We start from the raw sequence: 20,438 nt of genomic DNA, 5'->3' as shown, positions 1-20,438 counted from the left end.
ATCGTTACAAACGTGAACAAACTTCCCTGTAAGGCAGGTTTCAACAACATCTGTGTTCTGAGTATACTTTGACCTATCGCAGTATCGCACTTGATTTGCAAACAACGCACGGTGGCAAACTGTACACGCAAAGGTCGGCCCATTTTTGATGTTGGATCGAAAAACCTCAATAGCATCCGTGATCACATTGTTATCCATTTGGTTCGGCCGACTGTCATCCATTTGGTTGGGTCTTCTGATTACGTTTCTGTACTTTTGTCTTATTTTCATTGCACAATACATGATGTAAGTCATGCCAAACGAACGGTTGTTACTATATTTATCGCGCATGCGTCGTCTCATTGTTTCTTTCTGTTTGGATCTGAATGCAGGGTCGTTTTCATAACGATTGGTAATATAAGACTTTCGGGTTTGCCTGAAATGAGCATTTAAGCGATAGCGGCTGTTGGTGTATGACCTCTGCCTCTGATTAAAGCATTTGTCTTGCCTGTAACGGTTTCTGATATAGGACCTCTGCCTCTGCTTATAGCCTTCGTCTTGAATTGAACGGTTTCTTATATATGCCCTCTGCCTCTGCTTATAGTTAGAGTCTTTATTGTAACGGTTTCTTATATATGATCTCTGCCTCTGATTAAAGCTTTTGTCTTGCCTGTAACGGTTTCTGATATATGACCTCTGCCTCTGCTTATAGTTAGAGTCTCTTTGATAGCGAGTTGCTATGTAGGACATCTTTCTTTTTCTGTAACTGTTGGTTTCACAGGATCTCTTTTTGTCTACATATTTATCTTTAGCATACCTTTCCCTCTCTTTTCTATTTTTTTTTTGTTTTGCAGTTTCAACATTTTTGCTACGTTTAGTTTTCGTCGCCTCCAAAGCCTTTAGTCTTTTATCAAACCTTACCCTTCGTTCTTTTGAATATTTTGATAGATTTGGCATCTGTTGGGGTTTGTCAGATGTATCGCATTCCACCGGAACTTCACCGCTACAAACGTGCATGAGTTCAATTGCGTCTGATATTTCATCACAGGGAGTGCACTCAGCAGTATCTGCATTAGAGTCTACATTTGCCAAAACTCCATCCACAGAGAATTCATCCTCACTGTTAAAAAGCACAGGAACGAGCTCATATGGTGCATAAGGGCTGGAGCCTAACATAGTAAAGCTTGCGATCAACTTTTTTACCAGGTCATTTAAACGCGTGAAAGTCAACATGACAGCTGTGCCGGGGACATCTGGGCCAGAGGGAAGTCCATCAGGTCGTCTAGTGTGTGGGTCAAAATAGCCATACCTTCCATGCCGGTCTCGGAAAACAGCGATGCACTGAGAGGTCATTACCAGCAGAGCGGAGTTCACGTCAGAGGTCAAGCACTGAAGTCTCGCTGCAAGGTTGAGGTATTCGCCTACTTCAGGAGAAGATACAAACGTTCCATACATTGAGTTACACTTTGTCAGCACATGCTGCTGTCTTTGGCCAAAAACAATCTCAGGGAGTTCCTGTATATTCAAGTGTCCATGCACCATTGTTCCATCGACACATAACTGTCCCAGTGTAAGGGCATACATTGCATGGCCGCGATCCAAAATCTGATCAAGGTCTGCGCTTTGCAGGTGATGTAACTCGTGCAGGAAAGCTAGAAATGTCACAGAGTTGCAGGTGCACTGACTGTTTTTTGAATCAATATATCTATGATGGCTCTGACTGTAGGATGCTAACACACATGTCACATTAGCATGAGAATGGTCAGGAAAATGTACTTCTCTGTTGCTGTCAGGATCACAATTCTGCACATGTTCAGCTTGTGTTTTGAGCGGAAACTCACCAGACTTACTCCACCTTACTTTAGCCGCTTGGGATCTTTTGCTTTTCTTTGGCATCTCTTCAGCGTGAACTACAGGGAGTGTGACAGTAGGTACAGAGTGTGACAATAGGTACAGGAGGAGATTTCTCAAAACAAACCAGTTTGTAGTGAGATGGTACTTTCTATTTCAAAAAGAAAGATTTTTTTTTTTTTTCAAGTTTCTGGGTTTTTTTCAATGGCTCTGGGTTTTTCATTGGCTCAGGGTTTTTTTAGTTCGGTTTTTTTGTTCATTTCAAGTACTTTAGAAATGAGAATGCCGTAATGATAGCGGTAAATAAGTTAGAGAGAAATAGGGTAGAGACAGGTAGAGGATAGGCAAGCCGTTTTACTGAGCGGTCTCAAAAAAGAGACATCAAAAACGCCATAAGAGGAGATGGGGTTTGGGGGTAGCGAGAAAGATGGGGTAGGGGGGTTTGGATGGTAAAAAAAACAGCAGGCTGCAGGGCCAATAGACGTCTTCTTTGTTCATGTACAGTGTTTAAACCGGAAAGAAAAGAAAACAAACATTAACTTAATTAAATTAATTGCATGAATCTGCTCAGCATGTCTCTGTCAACATTGGCTGGTATACACAGTACTTAGTTATAATGATAAAAGGCAGACATACACACAAGAAAAGAATCTGTTAACTAATGTCAGTTACAAACACTGCCCAGTATATAATAGAGGGACTGCAATACAAATGGTTCCTCTGTGCTTAATATTAGCCTATATTAATGAGCCCCAGATAATTATATATTATTAGGCTATTAATATATAGGAGAGAGAGAGAGAGAGAGAGAGAGAGAGAGAGAGAGAGAGAGAGAGAGAGAGAGAGAGAGAGAGAGAGAGAGAGAGAGAACCATAACTTGCTCAATTTTCAACCGATTTACAAACGCTTTGCAGTGTCATTAAAGTATGCAGGGTCATTAACAAATACAATGTGTCATAACTACACTGTAAAAAAAGTCCGTAGAAATCACGGTAAAAAACGGTCAAATAGCAGCAATCAAAGGCCGTAAAATCTAAAATAGTATATCACCGTAGTAAATACATTGAGTAACCGTAAATCAAGAAACAATACATAACTTTAATTCTTACAGTCGTAATATGTAGATAACACAGAATATTTCCTGAAAATTTAAAAAAAGGTAAAATTCATGGAAAAATTCCGTAAAGTCACAAAAGAGTAATTATCGTAAAATTAACGGCATTATTCTGCCTAAACTAAAGATTTTGCTGATGTTTACATTTTAATTTACAGTATAGAACTGAGAAACATTCAGCAAAATCATACCTTCATTTCTACGGGAAGAATATGTTAAAAAATATGGTCCTCCAGAGGTAGGCCCTAAATTCAATTTATATAAGGAAAACCATTTTAATGATTTTAAAAGCATCTGAAAACATCTGATGGATTTTAATAGCTTTTCAGTACTGCTATATTTAAAAGCATCTCAAATTATGGGAATGGTTTTAAAACGAATTATATCGAAACTGATGTAAATAATATGATGTAGAAGTTTTATTTCCCCTCGACGGTTGACATTAACGCGCCAAGTTTTAAATAGGCCAATCAGCGCACTGTATCTGACTCCTGGCTGTACTCCGAGCATCTCCGGAGCTGGTTAACTTCGCTTCGGACTTCACCCGTTCAAATCGACGGTCTTCATCGGAGTGAAGTTTAATTTCATCAGCGACTTTTTATGACTTTGCCTCAGCCAGAAGTTGGAGCTGTTTTTCAGTTACCTCGGTATGTAAATCAAGGCGTTAGTTGAATTGCGTTTATTCAGCTTATCAAGAGGGTTGCATTACAGACAGTTAACATTGTGTTAATGTCCCCATAGCTGTACCTTTAGCTACATTAGACTTTCAGAACAGCCTGGAAACGCATGTAATATATGTGCAGACGTGTTTAGGAGACATTAGTTTGACTGCTTTTGAAAAATGCCGTGTGGGTTTATCCGCCTGGCGGGATAAAGAAGGATCCGTCTATGTGCTGGAGCCTGCGGTTATCTTGCGTGTGGGTTTATCCGCCTGGCGGGATAAAGCAGGATCCGTCTATGTGCGTGGTTATCTTGCGGTGTGAGTTTACCCACCTGGCGGGCTAAAGCAGGATCCGTCTATGTGCTGAAGCTTATTGTGGATATGACGGCGTATTTGTCCATCGAATATGTATTCTTGTAACATATGTGGAGAAAACGTTCAGTCTTTAAAAGCATATGTTTTGCATTGCAAACTGCACCGCAATGAACCCCGACATATTTTTAAATGTGTTGGAGCAAGTTGTAAGCAGGTGTTTTCAGGCTATACAGCTCTAAAGTCGCACTTCTATCGCCACCACAACAGTACATCAACCGTTGCTCAGAATGTGACCGTAACGCCATTAAAATGCACCGTCTCACTTTGTGAACGCCAGTGTGAGGGAACTAAACTGTTGGTTGCCCACTTAAAGGAGCACATAGCAGAAGGGCGTCATGTCGCTTGCCCAGTGAGAGGATGCAAAAGTGTGTTCACTGGAAAAACGTCTTTTACCTCTCACATGTCCAGAAAGCACAGACATTGGGCAGAAAATGTGATTTGTGCATCAATCCAAGATACACACTGTGAGACTCCCACTACAACTGCTACCATACAGGAACCTGCCAGTGTGTCAGATGCTGATGACACTGTAGGGGATGGGTCTAATTTCTGTGACCTGTATCTGAGAAATATATGTATGTTTTACATGAAACTTCAGGGACAGCATCTTCTTCCAGTGTCTACCATTCAAAACATTGTTGAAGAAATACAGAATATACATGAGTTGGGACAGACATATACTTTGAATCGTCTAAACTTGCTTCTAAAAGATATGTCAGTTTCAGATGAAGACATTGTAAAAATTAGTGACACAATCAAACAATCTGACCTGTTTACAGCTTGCCACACAGGGCCAATGAGAACTGCTTACTCAAGAACCCAGTGCTTTAAAGACATGTTCAAATATGTGGAGCCCAAAAAAATCTTGTTGGGCAGAGATGAGAACAGGATAGAGAGGTGTGCCTATTATATTCCTGTGCTTAAGACTTTAAAGGGTATGCAGGAGTCCAGTTTTTGGCAGGGCCTCATGTCAGTGGATCATAATAATGTTTCCAAAACAGATGTTCTCTCTGACTGTTGTGATGGTAAGGTGTTTATGTCAAACACATTTTTTCAGGAAAACCCAAGTTGTCTCAAGCTGGTTTTGTACCAGGATGCATTCGAAGTTGTGAACCCATTGGGATCTGCAAAAAAGAAGCACAAGGTTTTAGCTGTGTACTTCTCTCTTCTCAACATGCCCCCCCATGTACGATCAAATGTTGACCACATGCTGCTGGTTTTATTGTGTAGAGAGAAGGATTTTAAGGAATTTGGCCAGGCCAAGGTTTTTTCTGGACTCCTTACTGATCTGAAAGAACTGGAGGAAAATGGGATAACAATGGGAGATGAACTTGTAGTAAAGGGAGCTCTCTACTGCATTGCTGGAGACAACCTGGGCTCTCACGCCATTGGTGGTTTCACAGAAAATGTCAGTTCATCTCAGTACTTCTGCAGATATTGTTTGATTTCTCGAACTGAACTTCAGGGTGCTGATCCTAACATCTGTGGACTGGAGCGGACTCCAGAAACGTACAGCTCTGCCATTGAACAGCTGGAGACAGAGGATTCTCCACAAGTACAAGGGATAAAGTTTAGGTCACTATTTAATACTCTACAAAACTTTGATGTTTGTTCACCTGGCCTGCCACCCTGTCTCGGTCATGACATCTTTGAGGGTGTCCTCTCATACGATGTTGCTCTTTACCTCAAGTATTCCATCAAAAAAAAGAAATGGTTCACCTACACAATTTTGAACAGGCGAATCAAGCAGTTAAAATACAAAGCAACAGATGCTTCCTCCAAACCTTGTGAGGTCAGTCCTCACACACTGAAACTGAGTGGACATGCTGTCCAAAATTGGAACTTCTTGAGACTGTTGCCTCTGATAATTGGAGACAAAGTGCAGGACCCCGAAGATAATGTGTGGCAGTTACTTTTGCAGCTTAAGGACATTGTTGACCTGATTTGTGCTCAGCAAATTTCCAAGGCTCAGGTTGCCTATCTAGATGTTCTCATCCAAGAATATTTGGAAACCAGGAAGGCACTATTTCCAGAAATCAACTTGAGACCTAAACACCATTTTTTGCGGCATTATCCAGGACTGATCCTGAAATTTGGCCCACTCATGAGGGTATGGGCTATGCGTTTTGAGAGCAAACATAGTTACTTCAAAAGATGTACAAGGCATCTGAAGAATTTCAAAAATCTGTGTTTGACTCTTTCAGAGAGGCATCAAATGTTTCAGGCCTTTCTTTCCACTGGGTCAGTGAGTCCTCCAGCCTTGCAAATAAAAGATGGATCACCATTTTACTCAGAGCTTTACAGTGAGCAAGTTAAAGGCACAATTCTCCATTTTGGCTTCACTGAAAGAAATACAAAAAATCCTGGTGATGTGCAGTATAATGGGATAATTTACAGAAAGGGCCAATTTGTTGTCACTAAGAATGATGATTCAGTGGAGTTTGGTGAAATCATCCTCATTCTTGTGAAAGATGATTTTGCACTTCATTTTCTGATGAGAGTGTATGATGGGGAATTTCTTTCACACTACCACATGTACTGTGTAAAAAACACTGGAAGATTAGAATGCAGACTTGTTAGTGAACTAATTGACATGTGGCCTTTATCATATTACATAAACAATGGATACCATATTGTCCCATTGAAGCACAGTCTCTTGTCACACTGAATCAGCAGGCCAGATTATTTTGTCTGTCTTTACAGATATGGCTGAATCACTTCAAATAAGCAATGCCATAGCAGCAGTGCTTCCAGATCTTCCTGATCAAGTTGTCAAGTCAGTAGAAGATGCTTTGAAGACACTTGGTGCAGTAACAACAGATGATTTGAAGTACATTGCAGAGGGAGACTTGCTGCCAGTATTAAAGCCCATACAAGCCAGAAGACTGGTTGCTGCCTGGGCCCAAAAGGGTGAGTGTAAAACATTGACACCACTACACAGCACACTTCTCTTACAGGACTGCACAAGTAATGTAATAGTTTAATAATTTCTTTAAGAATAGAAAAACATTAAAGGTTTAATGATTTCTCTTTTGTCTCTTTTGTTGTACTTTTACAGACTCATTCACTCCAACTCCAGCCCCGGCATGTTCCCCTCCAGTGTCTCTCCAATCCTCTCTGTCCTCAGTCACTCCCTCACCAACATCATCCACAGCTACATCATCACCCTCAGGCAGTTATCGACCTGCGCCAAACTGGATAGACAATTTTCAGATACCATGGCAGAAGCTCTCTGAAGAGATATTACAGAGTTTGGAAAGAGAGAAAAGACCAAGTCCAAAACTACGACGAGAAATGATAAGGATGGTGGTCTCTGAGATGATCAAGATTTGTAAGAATCCAACCAAACACAACACCACAGAGATAGCAAAAAGGATGGTGGCCAGGTATCCAAAGTCTCTTAAAGATGTGATTGATGGTGATGTTATTGGACTTGGATATCATTCCCTGGCAAAGCAACTCCAGTCAAGAGTTGAAAATGTCAAACGACCTGACACACCAAAGATACAGAAACGCAAAGCAGCATCAGATGATGACACAGATGAAATATCTGCTGAACAAAGAGCCAGTGTTCAAGACACCTATGGCTGTGTCAACTGGATGCCGAAACATCTGCCACTCCCTGAGACTGTGGAGAGTCAGCTAGAAAAAAAAGAAAAAATGAAGACATTTGAAGACATGAACTACAATTCAGATGTTGTGAAAGACTTAATCAAGTCCACATATTTCACGCAGCGTAAAGAGATCAATAATGGTGCTAGTATCCAGAAATTAAGCCAGGATTGGCCATTTTTGTTTAAGGAAGTTGGTATGGCAGCACACTTCCAGGAACTGACTGGCGTGAGTTTGATTGTGTCCTTCCTTGCCAATGTGGACAAAAAGGGGGCACGTCTCTTAAACTTCTTCAAACGTGTTGATGCACATAAACACAAACAAGTTCTGGATGCTCTTCTTAAGCTTGAAACTGAAAGAGGCCAGTCCACTGGTTGCTCAGAAGAGGTCATACAGATGGTGCTTCTTTTAATGGCTCATTTTGATGAGAAGGAACAGCATCTCTTCCATTACGTTGAGAAGACAAGCCTTGCTGAGGAGGTTCAGATGGAGAATGTGCCACCAACACCCTGCCTTATTGTGTGTGGTAAGTAAACTGAACCAAACCTGCAAGCTTTCTCTATCGGTGTACTAACACCCACTTGTACTTGTACTTGGCTTGTTTATTTTCATGTTAGCTTTTAGCCCACTTTGAGACACTGGCTAATTTGAATGTATGGCTGTTATTGAAGCCCTTGTCATTATCATTAAAGTAAATTTTTTATTCATGTTTATTCTTAGGGTCCTCCTGCTTTGCCTCTGAGACATTTATGTTGAGCATCGACAGAAAGGTTGTCAATGACCACATCACTTCCTTCACATCTGCCATCTGCCTGATGTTTGGCAGTTACTACTGCCTGAACATACACTACCCGGTGGATCTACGGTCTACACTGGAGTTCCTCCAACGGTAACATTTCTTTCTTTGGTAACACTTTACAATAAGGTACGCAAAAACGTGTGTAGTTACTGAGGAACGAATGAGTAATGAATGATGAACGACCAGGGCCCTAACTGGGGCCCTAACGGGGCCCTAGCAGGGCCCTAAGTGACAGTTACTCAGTAACTACTGAGGAGTTACTGGTAAACAGACTCGGGGACTACTCTATTCGTTACTGAGTCTGGATGTGTGTTTGGATCAGGCATTTGGGCTGTTATGTACTTGCTGATAAAGTTGTTACTGTGAATGATGAACAACCAGGGCCCTAACAGGGCCCTAAGTGACAGTTACTCAGTAACTACTGAGGAATTACTGGTAAACAGACTGGGGGACTAATGTATTCGTTACTGAGTAACTGTCACTTAGGGCCCTGTTAGGGTTCCAGTTAGGGCCCTGGTTGTTCATCATTCGATACTCAGTAACAAATACAGTAGTCCCCTAGTCTGTTTACCAGTAATTCCTCAGTAGTTACTGAGTAACTGTCACTTAGGGCCCTGTTAGGGCCCTGGTTGTTCATCATTCGTTACTTACTAACGAATACATTAGTCCCCCAGTCTGTTTACCAGTAACTTAGGGCCCTGTTAGGGCCCCGTTAGGGCCCCAGTTAGGGCCCTGGTCGTTCATCATTCGTTACTCATTTGTTCCTCAATAACTACACAAGTTTTTGCGTACCTTATTGTAAAGTGTTACCCATTCTTTTTATTTAACATTAGAAAATGCAAGGCATAAGATATCCCACCTGAGATGTTTTCTCTCTCTCTTTCTTAAAGGTGTTTCTTTTCAATAAATCCTGAGAACGGCACCAAAGTCGAGTGGAACAGGAAGAGAAAAGTGTTCTCAGTCAATCCCAGAGTCCTCACTCTGATCTCAGACCTGGCTGACCATGAGTGGACCTTCCAGTGAAGTTGAGGGACAATATGATAAAAGGTACACTCGATGTTATACACACTGCAGATATAGTGTTGTGTTTTTGTTGAAAGTTTTGCAAGAAAAATTGTCTGGTACACTTTGTACATGTTCAGCGTTACTGCACTGGTTTTGTACTTTCACTTAAGTGTAAAGGTATCTTGTTACATTGTGTAAGTAAAGTGTGTTCCGCTTACTACACTGGTTTTGAAATTGGAACAGTTTATTATGATACATTTAATTAACCTCACTGTTTTGTTCCAATTGGGCTTGCTGTAGATGAAGTATGTGGATTTAACTTAGCGCTTTCAATTGATCGCCCCATAGTACTTGGTACATATGTTAATGTTAAACTCTTTTTTTTTCTATGCTCTTTTTCTTTCTAAGATAGTTACAATTTTGATTCTCTTTTTTGAGCCATGCTTGCTTATACATATAATCCAAATGTTCCAAATTTCAATTGCATGAGAAATCTGTCAAATAAGATCAGTAAATCTATAAAAAAGAACACCATAGAAACAGATGGCCGGATAGCAATAATCCACAACGCGTATCATTACTACAAATTGCTTTTGTGCTGCTCTCCCGAGAGCATGGGCTCTCCTTCATGACCCACCCATCATTCATATATATTTTGTTATATGATCAACTTAAAATACTTGATGTTTACAACAAATTTCAAATAAAGAGTATATATTTGAAAAGTTTAAGGTGGATATTTTTTCTGGCTGTTTTGGTACATATAGTAATTTGACAATATTAATTCATGCTCTGTGTATTAACTTTACAGAATAGAATGTGGCACAGAATACACTATTGTCTGGCAAGTTCTGCATCCTCTGCCAACAATTGAACTGTTAATTTGTCTGAATATTTTAAGTATATTTACAAAATATCTAAAAATAAATATCTGATATTTATAAAAATATAATAAATATAATATATATATTTTTTTATATAATTTTTTTCCCGGAATTTCAGTTTTTTTTATTGTTAAAAAAACAAGCAAATTCTTCAACCGTAAAATCAACAGTATCGATATATTTTTTACCATAAAAGAAGAAAAAGTTTTACCGTAATTTAACAGTAGAGTTCTGGCAACCACAGCTGCCGGTATTTGACTGTAAACAATTACAACTTTTCATGTACATTTTCAGGTAAAACAATGTTTTTTTTTAATGTAAAAACTTTATTTTTTACGGTAAAATATTGAGTAAAGCACTTTTTTTAACTTTAAAATAAAACTTTTCATGTACATTTTCAGGTAAAACAATGTTTTTTTTAAAATGTAAAAACTTTATTTTTTACGGTAAAATATTGAGTTAAGCACTTTTTTTAACTGTAAAATAAAACAACTTTTCATGTACATTTTCAGGTAAAAAAATGTTTTTCTAAAATATAAAAACTTTAATTTTTATGGTAAAATATTGAATTAAGCACTTTTTTAAACTGTAAAATAAAACAACTTTTCATGTACATTTTCAGGTAAAAAATTTTTTTTTTTAATGTAAAAACTTTATTTTTTACGCTAAAATATTGAATTAAGCACATATTTTAACTATAAAATCAACAGTATCAATACATTTTTTTACCGTATATGACAAAAATGTTTTACCGTAATTTAACGGTACAGTTTCGGCAACCACAGCTGCCGGTATTTTACCGTAAAAACAGCATATTTTTTTTTACAGTGTACATCTCTGGCGTTTATAAAAATGCAGCAAGTTATGGTTATTTAAAAAGTGTACCACTTCCAACGCAATGTTATGGGTGAGCAGCTGACTGTGGTAAGCTGGCCGCCAGTGGTGACGTTCGAGACATCTAGTGTTCTATATATGTATCCAGGGTGCGATTTGTGAAAAAACCAGAGGGGGGGATAATTTTGAGAAACATTTTATTCAGGAAAAATAACCACACAACAGTGTGAAAATTTATGAAAACAGTTGATCTTGTGACTTTGTGTATTTAAACCTTACACTTAGGCTTCATAATGTAGGCGGTAGGCCTATTTTGAACGTGAACTTAACCACTGCATTTGCAGAAATATTTTCTCATAGCTAATATTGTTTTTAAATGTGCCAAATAAAAAAAATATATATATTTTTTCCCCGATATCAGTTCAACAGAAAATATGAAATACCACAATGTGCTGTCAAGACGTTTTTTTTTTTTTTATGGGTTAATCGGGTAGACTATAGGTCAGACTACGAAAACAGTCCGCTCTGATGACGCACTTCAGCCTCTTTTTTTTGCTTTCCTGTTGGGGGATCGATAGCAGCGTGGTGACCCTGCTTCAACCACATCTCTGCAAATCTGCGGGCCGGGAAGGCTGGATAGCTCTCCCAGAGAGCTGTCACTGACGTGCAGGATGAGGACAGCCAGCGCACATCAAACACTCTCCCAATCCTACGAGCCTGGATGCCCAAATCAAAAGCCGCAGACTCAAGCTTTTTCAAATATGAAGATATGCTGCTCTGTATTCTTTTCATTTTTCGTCCATTTGGTTTAAACTTTTGTTTCGGCGGGGACAGGAAGTTGACTTTTGAAACCATAGAAACGCAAGTAAATCCGGTTGGTTTTCAAAATAAAACTGCTTTCTGCGAGCGCGACGCCTCTGACTCGCTCCCGGTAGATCAAAATCACAGCACAATCAAAATGAGGACGGACCCTGTGTATTTTGGTTGTTAATTATTACGATGTAATGGTGAAAATACTTTGGGTGGGGGGGATAATTTTTATCCCCACCGAGGATAAAAATAATTCAGCAGAGGGTAGGACGTGTAAACCAGAGGGGGGGATAATCCCCACCATCCCCACCGGCAAATCGCACCCTGTATGTATCTATGGGTCTATTCACCTTATACTCGCGTTAATGTTGACTAAAGGCTAACACTGCTAGTTATAAACATAGCCAGACACAGGCATCTGAGTAACGGAGTTCAGATTTGCTTTTACTCACCAATCAAACCGAAGCAATGAGTTCTCTGGATGGTCTCTAGAAGATGAAACAACATATTAGACTAGGTTTATCTTTTCTTTTAAATTGAACATATAAACGACATGAAACTACTAGAAAGAGAGAAAGAGTTAAACACACACACACACACACACACGCGAGCGCGTACGAGGCTGAATCCATGGCGTATGCCGTGTTTTCCCGCCGATGTGTTTTCCCCGCCAATGTGGTATGGTTTACAATGTGGTATGCTTACGCTGTTCAGAGATTAATTAAATGGCCTATATAACTTGACTACCAACAATTATTGAAGTTTAACATTTTGTTTAACAACTGACCGCTTGAATTTCAGGTTGTAGGCCTACTTTTTTATCAGTGGCATTTTTACGTTCGCTCGCGCTTCAATCTTGTTCTCGTTTAAGAACAAAGGCGGTTGCATTCCGTTTATTGCTGCGTTATCGTCGTCATCTTCTAGACGAAACGTCTTCTTTAAGATTTGAGACCAATGTTATTTGAGACAAGTCTTATACATGTGCCTAACGTGTAGCCAAAGCGGCCAGTAATAGGGACTTAGCGTATATTTGGGACTCTGCTTTCCATTGAACGGGTTACGGTAACTAATGTGACGCAGTGACTGCGCAAACTTTGGCTAACCGCTTTTATTTTCGAATGTTCTGCCGCTGTTCACAACATTTAATTCGCCAATATCATTTTCGTTTGGTTTTAATATATCAATTAAATACTTTCCAGTGTTTTTAAAGAAGATTATCGAAATAAACTGTATAAAGACAGGTTCATATAATTATATGTGACTTACCCGACTGTCTTCATCTGTGGAATGACGCTCGTGTCGTCTGGGCTGGTATTTAAAGGCTGTCACGCCACGAGCCGCTGTATCGCGTGCTCCTTCAGATCAACGCTGACATGATAATAACGTAGCCTATAGGCCTATATATCGTTCTGAACAGGTAGGTTGGTTGTATGTCTGACACAATCTGTCAGTCGCCTTTTAAAACGACAATAATCGAGCAGTGTAGCCTTCTTGAATGTATGAGTAACAGAGTTATAGAGTGTTTAATTGTATGCGTATTTGACATGTACAAAAAGACTGGTTGCATCAAATGCTGCTTTGAGAGTCTTCATGAACTTCTGACATATCTCTCGACTTGTACCTAGAATTTGAATATATATTTCTCTCAGTAATAATTGATTGTTACCAGGGCTGTAGTGGAGGTTAAACGCACGTAAACACGTTTACGCACCTCTGGAATTAAGGAAATAGCGTTTACGCACCTCTAAATAGCGTTTACGAACCTCAAAGTTCCCTGTGCCTTGTATTCTGCCGTTGGAATAATCGGAAATAAATTTGGTATCATTTTAAAACCCCTAAAACAAAGTTTCATATGGTTGAACAAATGAACGCCGTTATCTGAATCATTTTCATCTGCGCTGTTACAGGCCTATGCTATTATGGTCTGTGACCCTCCAATCAGTGCCTTGCGGCTGCGGCGGCAACACCAATCCGGATCCAGGAAAATATGTAAACAGGAAGTATGTAAACACATGGCCCTACGCGTTGTGGATTATCATGCCTGCCTACCTGTCATTAATTAGCCATGGATGTCAGGCGATTTTTTTAAGAGACCTTCGAGTGCTCCCACTCTCCAACAGATTCCCGAAAAAGGCCTCAAGTACAAAGTAAGACTGAAGAGGATCAATTCATATGAGTTGTTTTTGTGATTTATAAAGAGTTAGCTGTAAGAATCCATTGATCAGCTGCACCGTTATATAAGCCGCAGAATCGAAAAATGGGAAAAAAGGCGCGGCTTACAGTCCGAAAATTAGGGAACATTATCTGCGATACTTTATTACAGCACAGACACCCGACAATGGTTAATTAGGTGATATTAGAAAATTCCCCACGGCACACCTGACGATCTCTCGCGGCACGGCACACTGGTTGAAAATAACTGTCCTGCTTAATAAATAATAAATCCATAATCTCTGTCGCAGATTATTTCATTGTTTTCTGACTAAACGCAACTGTTTATCGATGTGTTGATTTGATTCGTAAATGGTACAATGGATGTTGAAGGAGATTTGAAACCGTTTGAGCTTTCAATGAAATTCTTTGGGAAGTATGAAGAGCCATATGTATGAATGAAGCTGGTAGCTTGCATTAAATGTCTGCGGCCTAAGTTATTTATTTATATATTTTATCTTTTTGGTTATCCTGGATGTATTACCACGTAATGTCTATGATATCATATCGTAACATCAACCCTGTAATGCAAAGACAGGCTTCGAAACAATAATAATCTGGAAAACCTGGGCTGTCATGAGTATTCGTGCTGCGGTGACGTCATTTGAAAGTAAAAATGATGATGGGACAACAACGACAAACGGAAATAATGATTTAATGTCCTTGACCAATAACAAAACTCGAACGGGGGGGGGGGGGGGGGGCGATGACTACTCCTCTCTTAAATTTATTCGGAGTAATTTTGCCCTTTCAAAAGTAAATAATAAATTGAAAGGTATGGCTGGGACGGTCTCTCCAATCACTGCATCCCACATGGCCTGTGGAACGACATGTTCGTTGTCCATGGGGTCCAGGACCTCCATGTCCCCGTCTGGGAGGGTCCTGTACCCCATGACCTGGACCTCCTTGTCTCCATTGATAACCTACAGGAAATATATATATTAGTTTTTGCTTGGACGCGCCTGTTGGATGCAGAGTAAAAAAGTTACACCTAAATGCTTTACAATCATTACAGCCTATTGTCATTTACTCACTTCCACTGAAGTGTGCCCTGTTGAATGGAGACTCAGTCCCCAGTTGCTCCTTTTGGCCCGCAGATGGGTCACTCTTATAAGGAGGCCAACCTCTAACGGTGTGAGGTTGGCCTCCCTCCAGAGTAGCAATTCCACCTCTGTCTCCCCCTACCACAATAAAACAGGCTACGTAAGCAGTGCTTATTTAAGGCCAATACTGATTTGAACTTTTACTTCACCTGCTGAAAAGATATGCAATTGTATAAAAGGAGCTATCAAAATGAGTAATTTAACAAAGTGACTACTGAGCACACTGTATGATCAATTCCTTACATCTTTCAGCACCACGGCCCTTCGAGGCACTGGCGGGCCACCGGCCGCTGTTTGCGGGTGGAACGCACCTAGCTAAATGAGAAATGGGAAAATGGTATTACTACCACACAACTCAGATAGCTTTCTATCTGAGCGATGACAGTAAAACAAAGTTTCATGCATGATAAGCGGTATGATTTTTAAGTATAGATTTTTCTTTTCTAAACTTTATTCCAATATAGGTCACCTTTATCCAATACCATTGTAAGATGTTTAATGACTGATTCCAATGTAAGCTATAGAAAATAATGTCACAGAGAAAGTGGTTTTTAGTATTTTGTGTTTGTGTTTTTATAGAATTGCTGCAACCATTATAAGAGAGGGTTTCTGCAAACTGTGCCAGTCAAGGGGTTAAATTTGAATTATAATTCAACATTTTTAATTATAATTTAATTCAAATTAAATTATAACTTACTTCTTTGACCCAAGCCTGGACAGTCAGCAGCGTCGTCTCCTCGACCTCTGCCATCTCCCGCAGAGGGACGAGCATCGACTCGGGACATATTAAGCCCCGAGCCTCTGCCTCCAGGTGGGCGGGGACTTGGACCGGGGCAGCAATGTAGGCCACGGTCTGATGCCTTGTCAGCATTGTTCTACTTCTAATATCCCCGTAACTGCTCCACCCAAAATTTTTTATCCTGTAAGACTTCCCCTCCTCTATCCCCTTAGCCAATTCCTCAAACATTATAAATTTAGTTGCCCTCTTCCCATCAGACACCCCAGCGGCATAGTTGGTCAGTGTGGTGACGGCCAATGCCTCCTCCTCCGAGATGTTCCACTCCTTCACCTTTATCGTCTCTCGCAGAATTACCACTTTGAAGGTGTCGGTGTACAGCTTCTCTGTCCTTCTGTTGAAAGCCATTTTCTGAAAATACATACAAGAGAAAAAAAACAGTTTTTAGAGGCAAGTTTAATATTCAAGCTAAGATTAAATAAGTAAAAGCACACCCTAGTAGCATATAAAGTTACGCGTAAAGAACGACCCAGATAATAAAGATATCACGTTGTTGTCCCCTCCTGCCAACAGAGGGCGCCCCCCTCTTTTCGCGTCTATTTAAGAGATGAAATGATGCTGTTACAGAAGTTCCGGAGTTACTGCTGCAGACAGAAGCGTGCATGCTGCATGGGAGCACGACGGTCTTATCCAACGGCCCTTTTAACGTCCATCGCAAGCAGCTGTGTTCAGTATTTTAAGTGACTCCTGAAGTTAGTTTATTCGCTCTGTGCTTACAATTCCAAACAACGGTTGGTAAAGGCTACTGTTAACATTAGCATAGATAAGACTAGCTCCGTTGAAGTAGGCCAGTTAGACCTCCCCCGTCCACGAGGCAGACGCTAACGGAGCATAGCATGTGGCGCATTCAGCAAAGATAACTAAGGTAAGATATATATATATATATATATTTTAATTATTTAATTATTATTATTTTTAAATACACAAATGTTTTTTCTACTCCATTTAAGGTGTTCATTTATGACCATTACCGTCAAACTTAAATTAATAGCCAGGGTTACTTTATTTGTTTCAATCGCTGAAAATTCTTGCTCAGCAAAGGGAATACTATCACATTTATTATTTGAACCAGTATGAATATTACAGTACATGTATTAACATTAACCAATAACCCGCGCATTATTCAAAGAATGCGCGCAAACTGTCCGGTGGCCGAGTGGTAGGCCTATAACTGCGTTTGGTCACAAAGACGTAACCGCTATGACGACAGCAGACTGGCTGTGGTCTGCAGATGCCATGGATGGACTTTGCGCGTGCCGTGTTTTCCCGCCGATGTGGTATGGTTATGCTGTTGAGAGCTTAAATAAATGGACTTTATAAATTGAGCAGTGAGCACAAACTAAGAACTTCTGACATGTCTCTCGACTTGTACCTAGAATTTGAATATCTATTTCTCTCTGTAATAATTGGTTGTTACCGCAACGACTCTTCATAGTGTGGGTGGGGGTGAAAGAGGATGGTGTTTCCATGGATAGGCTTTGCGCGTGCCGTGTTTTCCCGCCGATGTGGTATGGTTATGCTGTTGAAAGCTTAAATAAATGGACTTTATAAATTGAGCATTGAACACAAACTAAGAACCTTTGACATATCTCTCGACTTGTACCTTGAATTTGAATATCTATTTCTCTCAGTAATAATTGGTTGTTACCGCAACGTCTCTTCATAGTGTGGTTGGGGGTGAAAGAGGATGGTGTTTCCATGGATAGGCTTTGCGCGTGCCGTGTTTTCCCGCCGATGTGATATGGTTATGCTGTTGAGAGCTTAAATAAATGGACTTTATAAATTGACTACGAACAATTATTGAAGTTTAACACTTTGTTCAGCAAACTTGACCACTGACGGCTTGAACTTTAGGTTGTACTTTTTTTTTTCTCAGACATTGCTCTGGTTTTTTTCTTATTACGGGTAAGCTAATCTGACGTCGTGACTGCGCAAACTTTGGCCTACTGATTTTATGTTCGAATGTTCCGCCGCCGTTCACAACATTTACTTTTCGTTTGGTTTTATTATATAAATGATTATACTTTCGAGTGTTTTTAAAGTAGATTATCGAAATAAACTCTGTATAAAGACAGGTTAATATATGTCACTTACTTTATCTGTCGTCTTCTATCTGTCTTTTCTTCTGTGGAATGATGCTCATGACGTCTGGGCTGGTATTTAAAGGCTGTCACGGCACGAGCCGCTGTATCGCGTGCTCATTCAGATCAATGCTGACATGATAATAACGTATGGTCGTTCTGAACAGGTAGCTTGGTTGCATGTCTGACACAATCTGTCAGTCCCCTTTTTAAAACGACAATAACTGAGCAGTGTAGCTTTCTTGAATGTATGAGTTAGTTGTCCTGTTACTGATGGACTGTTTAATTGTATTCGTATTTTACACTTACCACAGACAGATCTTGCTTGCATCAAATGCTGCTTTGAGGGTCACTCAACACGGATGCTTCCTGTTGCATCCAGGAGGCCACCGGACCACTCACCACAGGAGCTGATGCACATTCTTCTGCTGAACTTTACACCGTTGTCCCACCATCCACTGAACTGAACACCATTCAGACTCATGGCTTTATCAGGTAGAGAATGAATGATTACAAACCACCAATACATCAGCAAATCTTTTTTCGTGCGTTTTCTAAATAGTGTGAGCAGTGAACACAAACGAATTTCACAGAATTTCTGACATATCTCTCGACTAGTACCTAGAATTTGAGTATCTATTTCTGTCAGTAATAATTGATTGTTACCACAACAGCTCTTCATAGTGTGGGTGGGGGTGAAAGAGTTTCTGTGTTCATGTGTGTGATGGATGATGTTCTGACTGGTCTGTCCCCACCCCCACTCCGCAGCAGTGACATGCGTGTGGTGTGTAGAGACTCCAACGGTTGTGTCAGTGTTCTCTCGCTAACGGCGCCGGGGCTAGAGACCACGGCCCAGTGGAAGGCTCTGAGGCCTGGATCACAGCCATCTCCTTCTAGGACACCCAGCTGCTCTACTCAGGTAACCCCCCCCCCCACACACACACACGCCACCGGTTTCACTCACTTTTAGAAGTGGGGCAGGGTAGGCTAAAGTCAGATAACATGAATTCAGACTTATAGATTTTATTATAAAAAACAATACTTTATAATTTTTTTTATTTTTTTTTATTTGAGCTGCTATAATGCCGTTTCCCCTCGGTGATGAATGAAGTACATATGTATTTATGTATCTATCAATATAGTTGTTGGGGTGTTTGTCTCCCAGCTGAAAAAGTATTGGAATCAACCACCAATGTCGCTGGAGAGGGAGGCCCAGAAAGGGCCATCAAGGCCTCAATTCAGTCAAACTACAGGAGTCGGATGATAAGCATATTAACTAAAGTGTGTGTGTGTGTGTGTGTGTGTGTGTGTGTGTGTGTGTCACAGCAAGCTGAAAGGCTGGGACCCCAGGATGGAGCTCTCCTCTCCCACTTTCACCAGCAAGAGGTAAATAAACAGCCCTAGCTAGCTCACTAATTACCTATCTTAGCCTTTTGGAGAAAACGCCACTTTCTGACTCTTAAAACCTATGTTGGGTCATCTGCTGTCTCACCTCCGTTTCAGTTAAGAAGTCATAGAATAGGTATTTAGATATTTGATATTTTTTATATTAGTAAAGTGAGGATCTAAAAATGTAACATATCACGTTTCGGATGATCACAGAGGGGTATATGCACTACACGTCTACCAAATATCTTGTCAGGACAATGCCAATGTCAATCAATATACTGAAATAACACGAGGTTTACTAATTTTCTTATGCTTACTGCACATCTTGATATCTTTTAATAACATAATTATAAGGAAATCATTAACAAATTGACACACTTGTACGTTCAGTAATATGGCCGTCTGGTCAACCTCGGACATTTCAACACACTAACTCAATCACGTAACTAAATCATTTTTCAACCGTTCTCCATCGTTCAAACCATTAAAAATATTTGTATCTTCACTAATATCTAAACAAAATTTTGTTTAGATATTGGACCCCTTTGATAATGAGCACGCCATATATGGATACCAATATAATTGATGGGGTGTCAGATGTGTGACGGCCCTCTGACTGTCTTTGTGTAACTTGGGGCATCTCTGCTCCGCCCCGTCTTTCTCTCCTCTCAGGAATTCTGATGGCTAACAGACTAGTAGCGTGCACCAATGTGCGTGGTGTTAAACCCTTGATTGGCGTTCGTGGAGACACTTGTTAAGTTTAAAAATAATTGTTAAACTTGGTCTATTTTGTTCTGTTTGGTGTCTGGACGAGAGAGGGGAGCATTTCTTTTGTTTTGCACAGCCTTCACATAGTGTTAATTTGTGCTTTTTATGTAGCTTGGGGCAAGACGCAGCACTTGGACTCACCGTTGTGCACTCAAAATTGCGGGGC

The 20,438-nt window shown here is 40.2% G+C and overlaps 1 protein-coding gene and 1 long non-coding RNA gene across 3 annotated transcripts; one reads left to right on the top strand and one right to left on the bottom strand.

Annotated features, from left to right (window-relative positions):
• Positions 1-4: 4 nt before the first annotated feature.
• LOC115548952 (uncharacterized) lies at positions 5-12,533 on the bottom strand. The gene is made up of 3 exons (XM_030363914.1): positions 12,377-12,533; positions 797-2,315; positions 5-26 (listed from the first exon to the last, which is right to left on the bottom strand). Exons 2-3 carry the CDS (start codon positions 1,873-1,875, stop codon positions 5-7), a joined length of 1,101 nt encoding a protein of 366 aa, XP_030219774.1. The 5' UTR covers positions 1,876-2,315; positions 12,377-12,533.
• A 1,498-nt stretch (positions 12,534-14,031) lies between these two features.
• LOC115549686 (uncharacterized) lies at positions 14,032-19,920 on the top strand. 2 transcript variants are annotated; one of them, XR_003977808.1, is made up of 4 exons: positions 14,032-14,071; positions 18,430-18,610; positions 18,884-19,034; positions 19,442-19,920. It is a non-coding gene; the product is annotated as an uncharacterized LOC115549686 (long non-coding RNA). The 2 variants fall into 2 exon arrangements; XR_003977807.1 differs by lacking the exon at positions 14,032-14,071 and adding an exon at positions 16,082-16,899.
• The last annotated feature ends 518 nt before the right edge of the window (positions 19,921-20,438 follow it).

This window comes from Gadus morhua, chromosome 8 (assembly GCF_902167405.1).
Source record: "Gadus morhua chromosome 8, gadMor3.0, whole genome shotgun sequence".
In the NCBI taxonomy this organism is placed as follows: Eukaryota; Metazoa; Chordata; class Actinopteri; order Gadiformes; family Gadidae; genus Gadus; species Gadus morhua.
The sequence above is the reverse complement of the archived record's forward strand: the minus strand, read 5'-3'. Positions and strand labels throughout refer to the sequence as shown.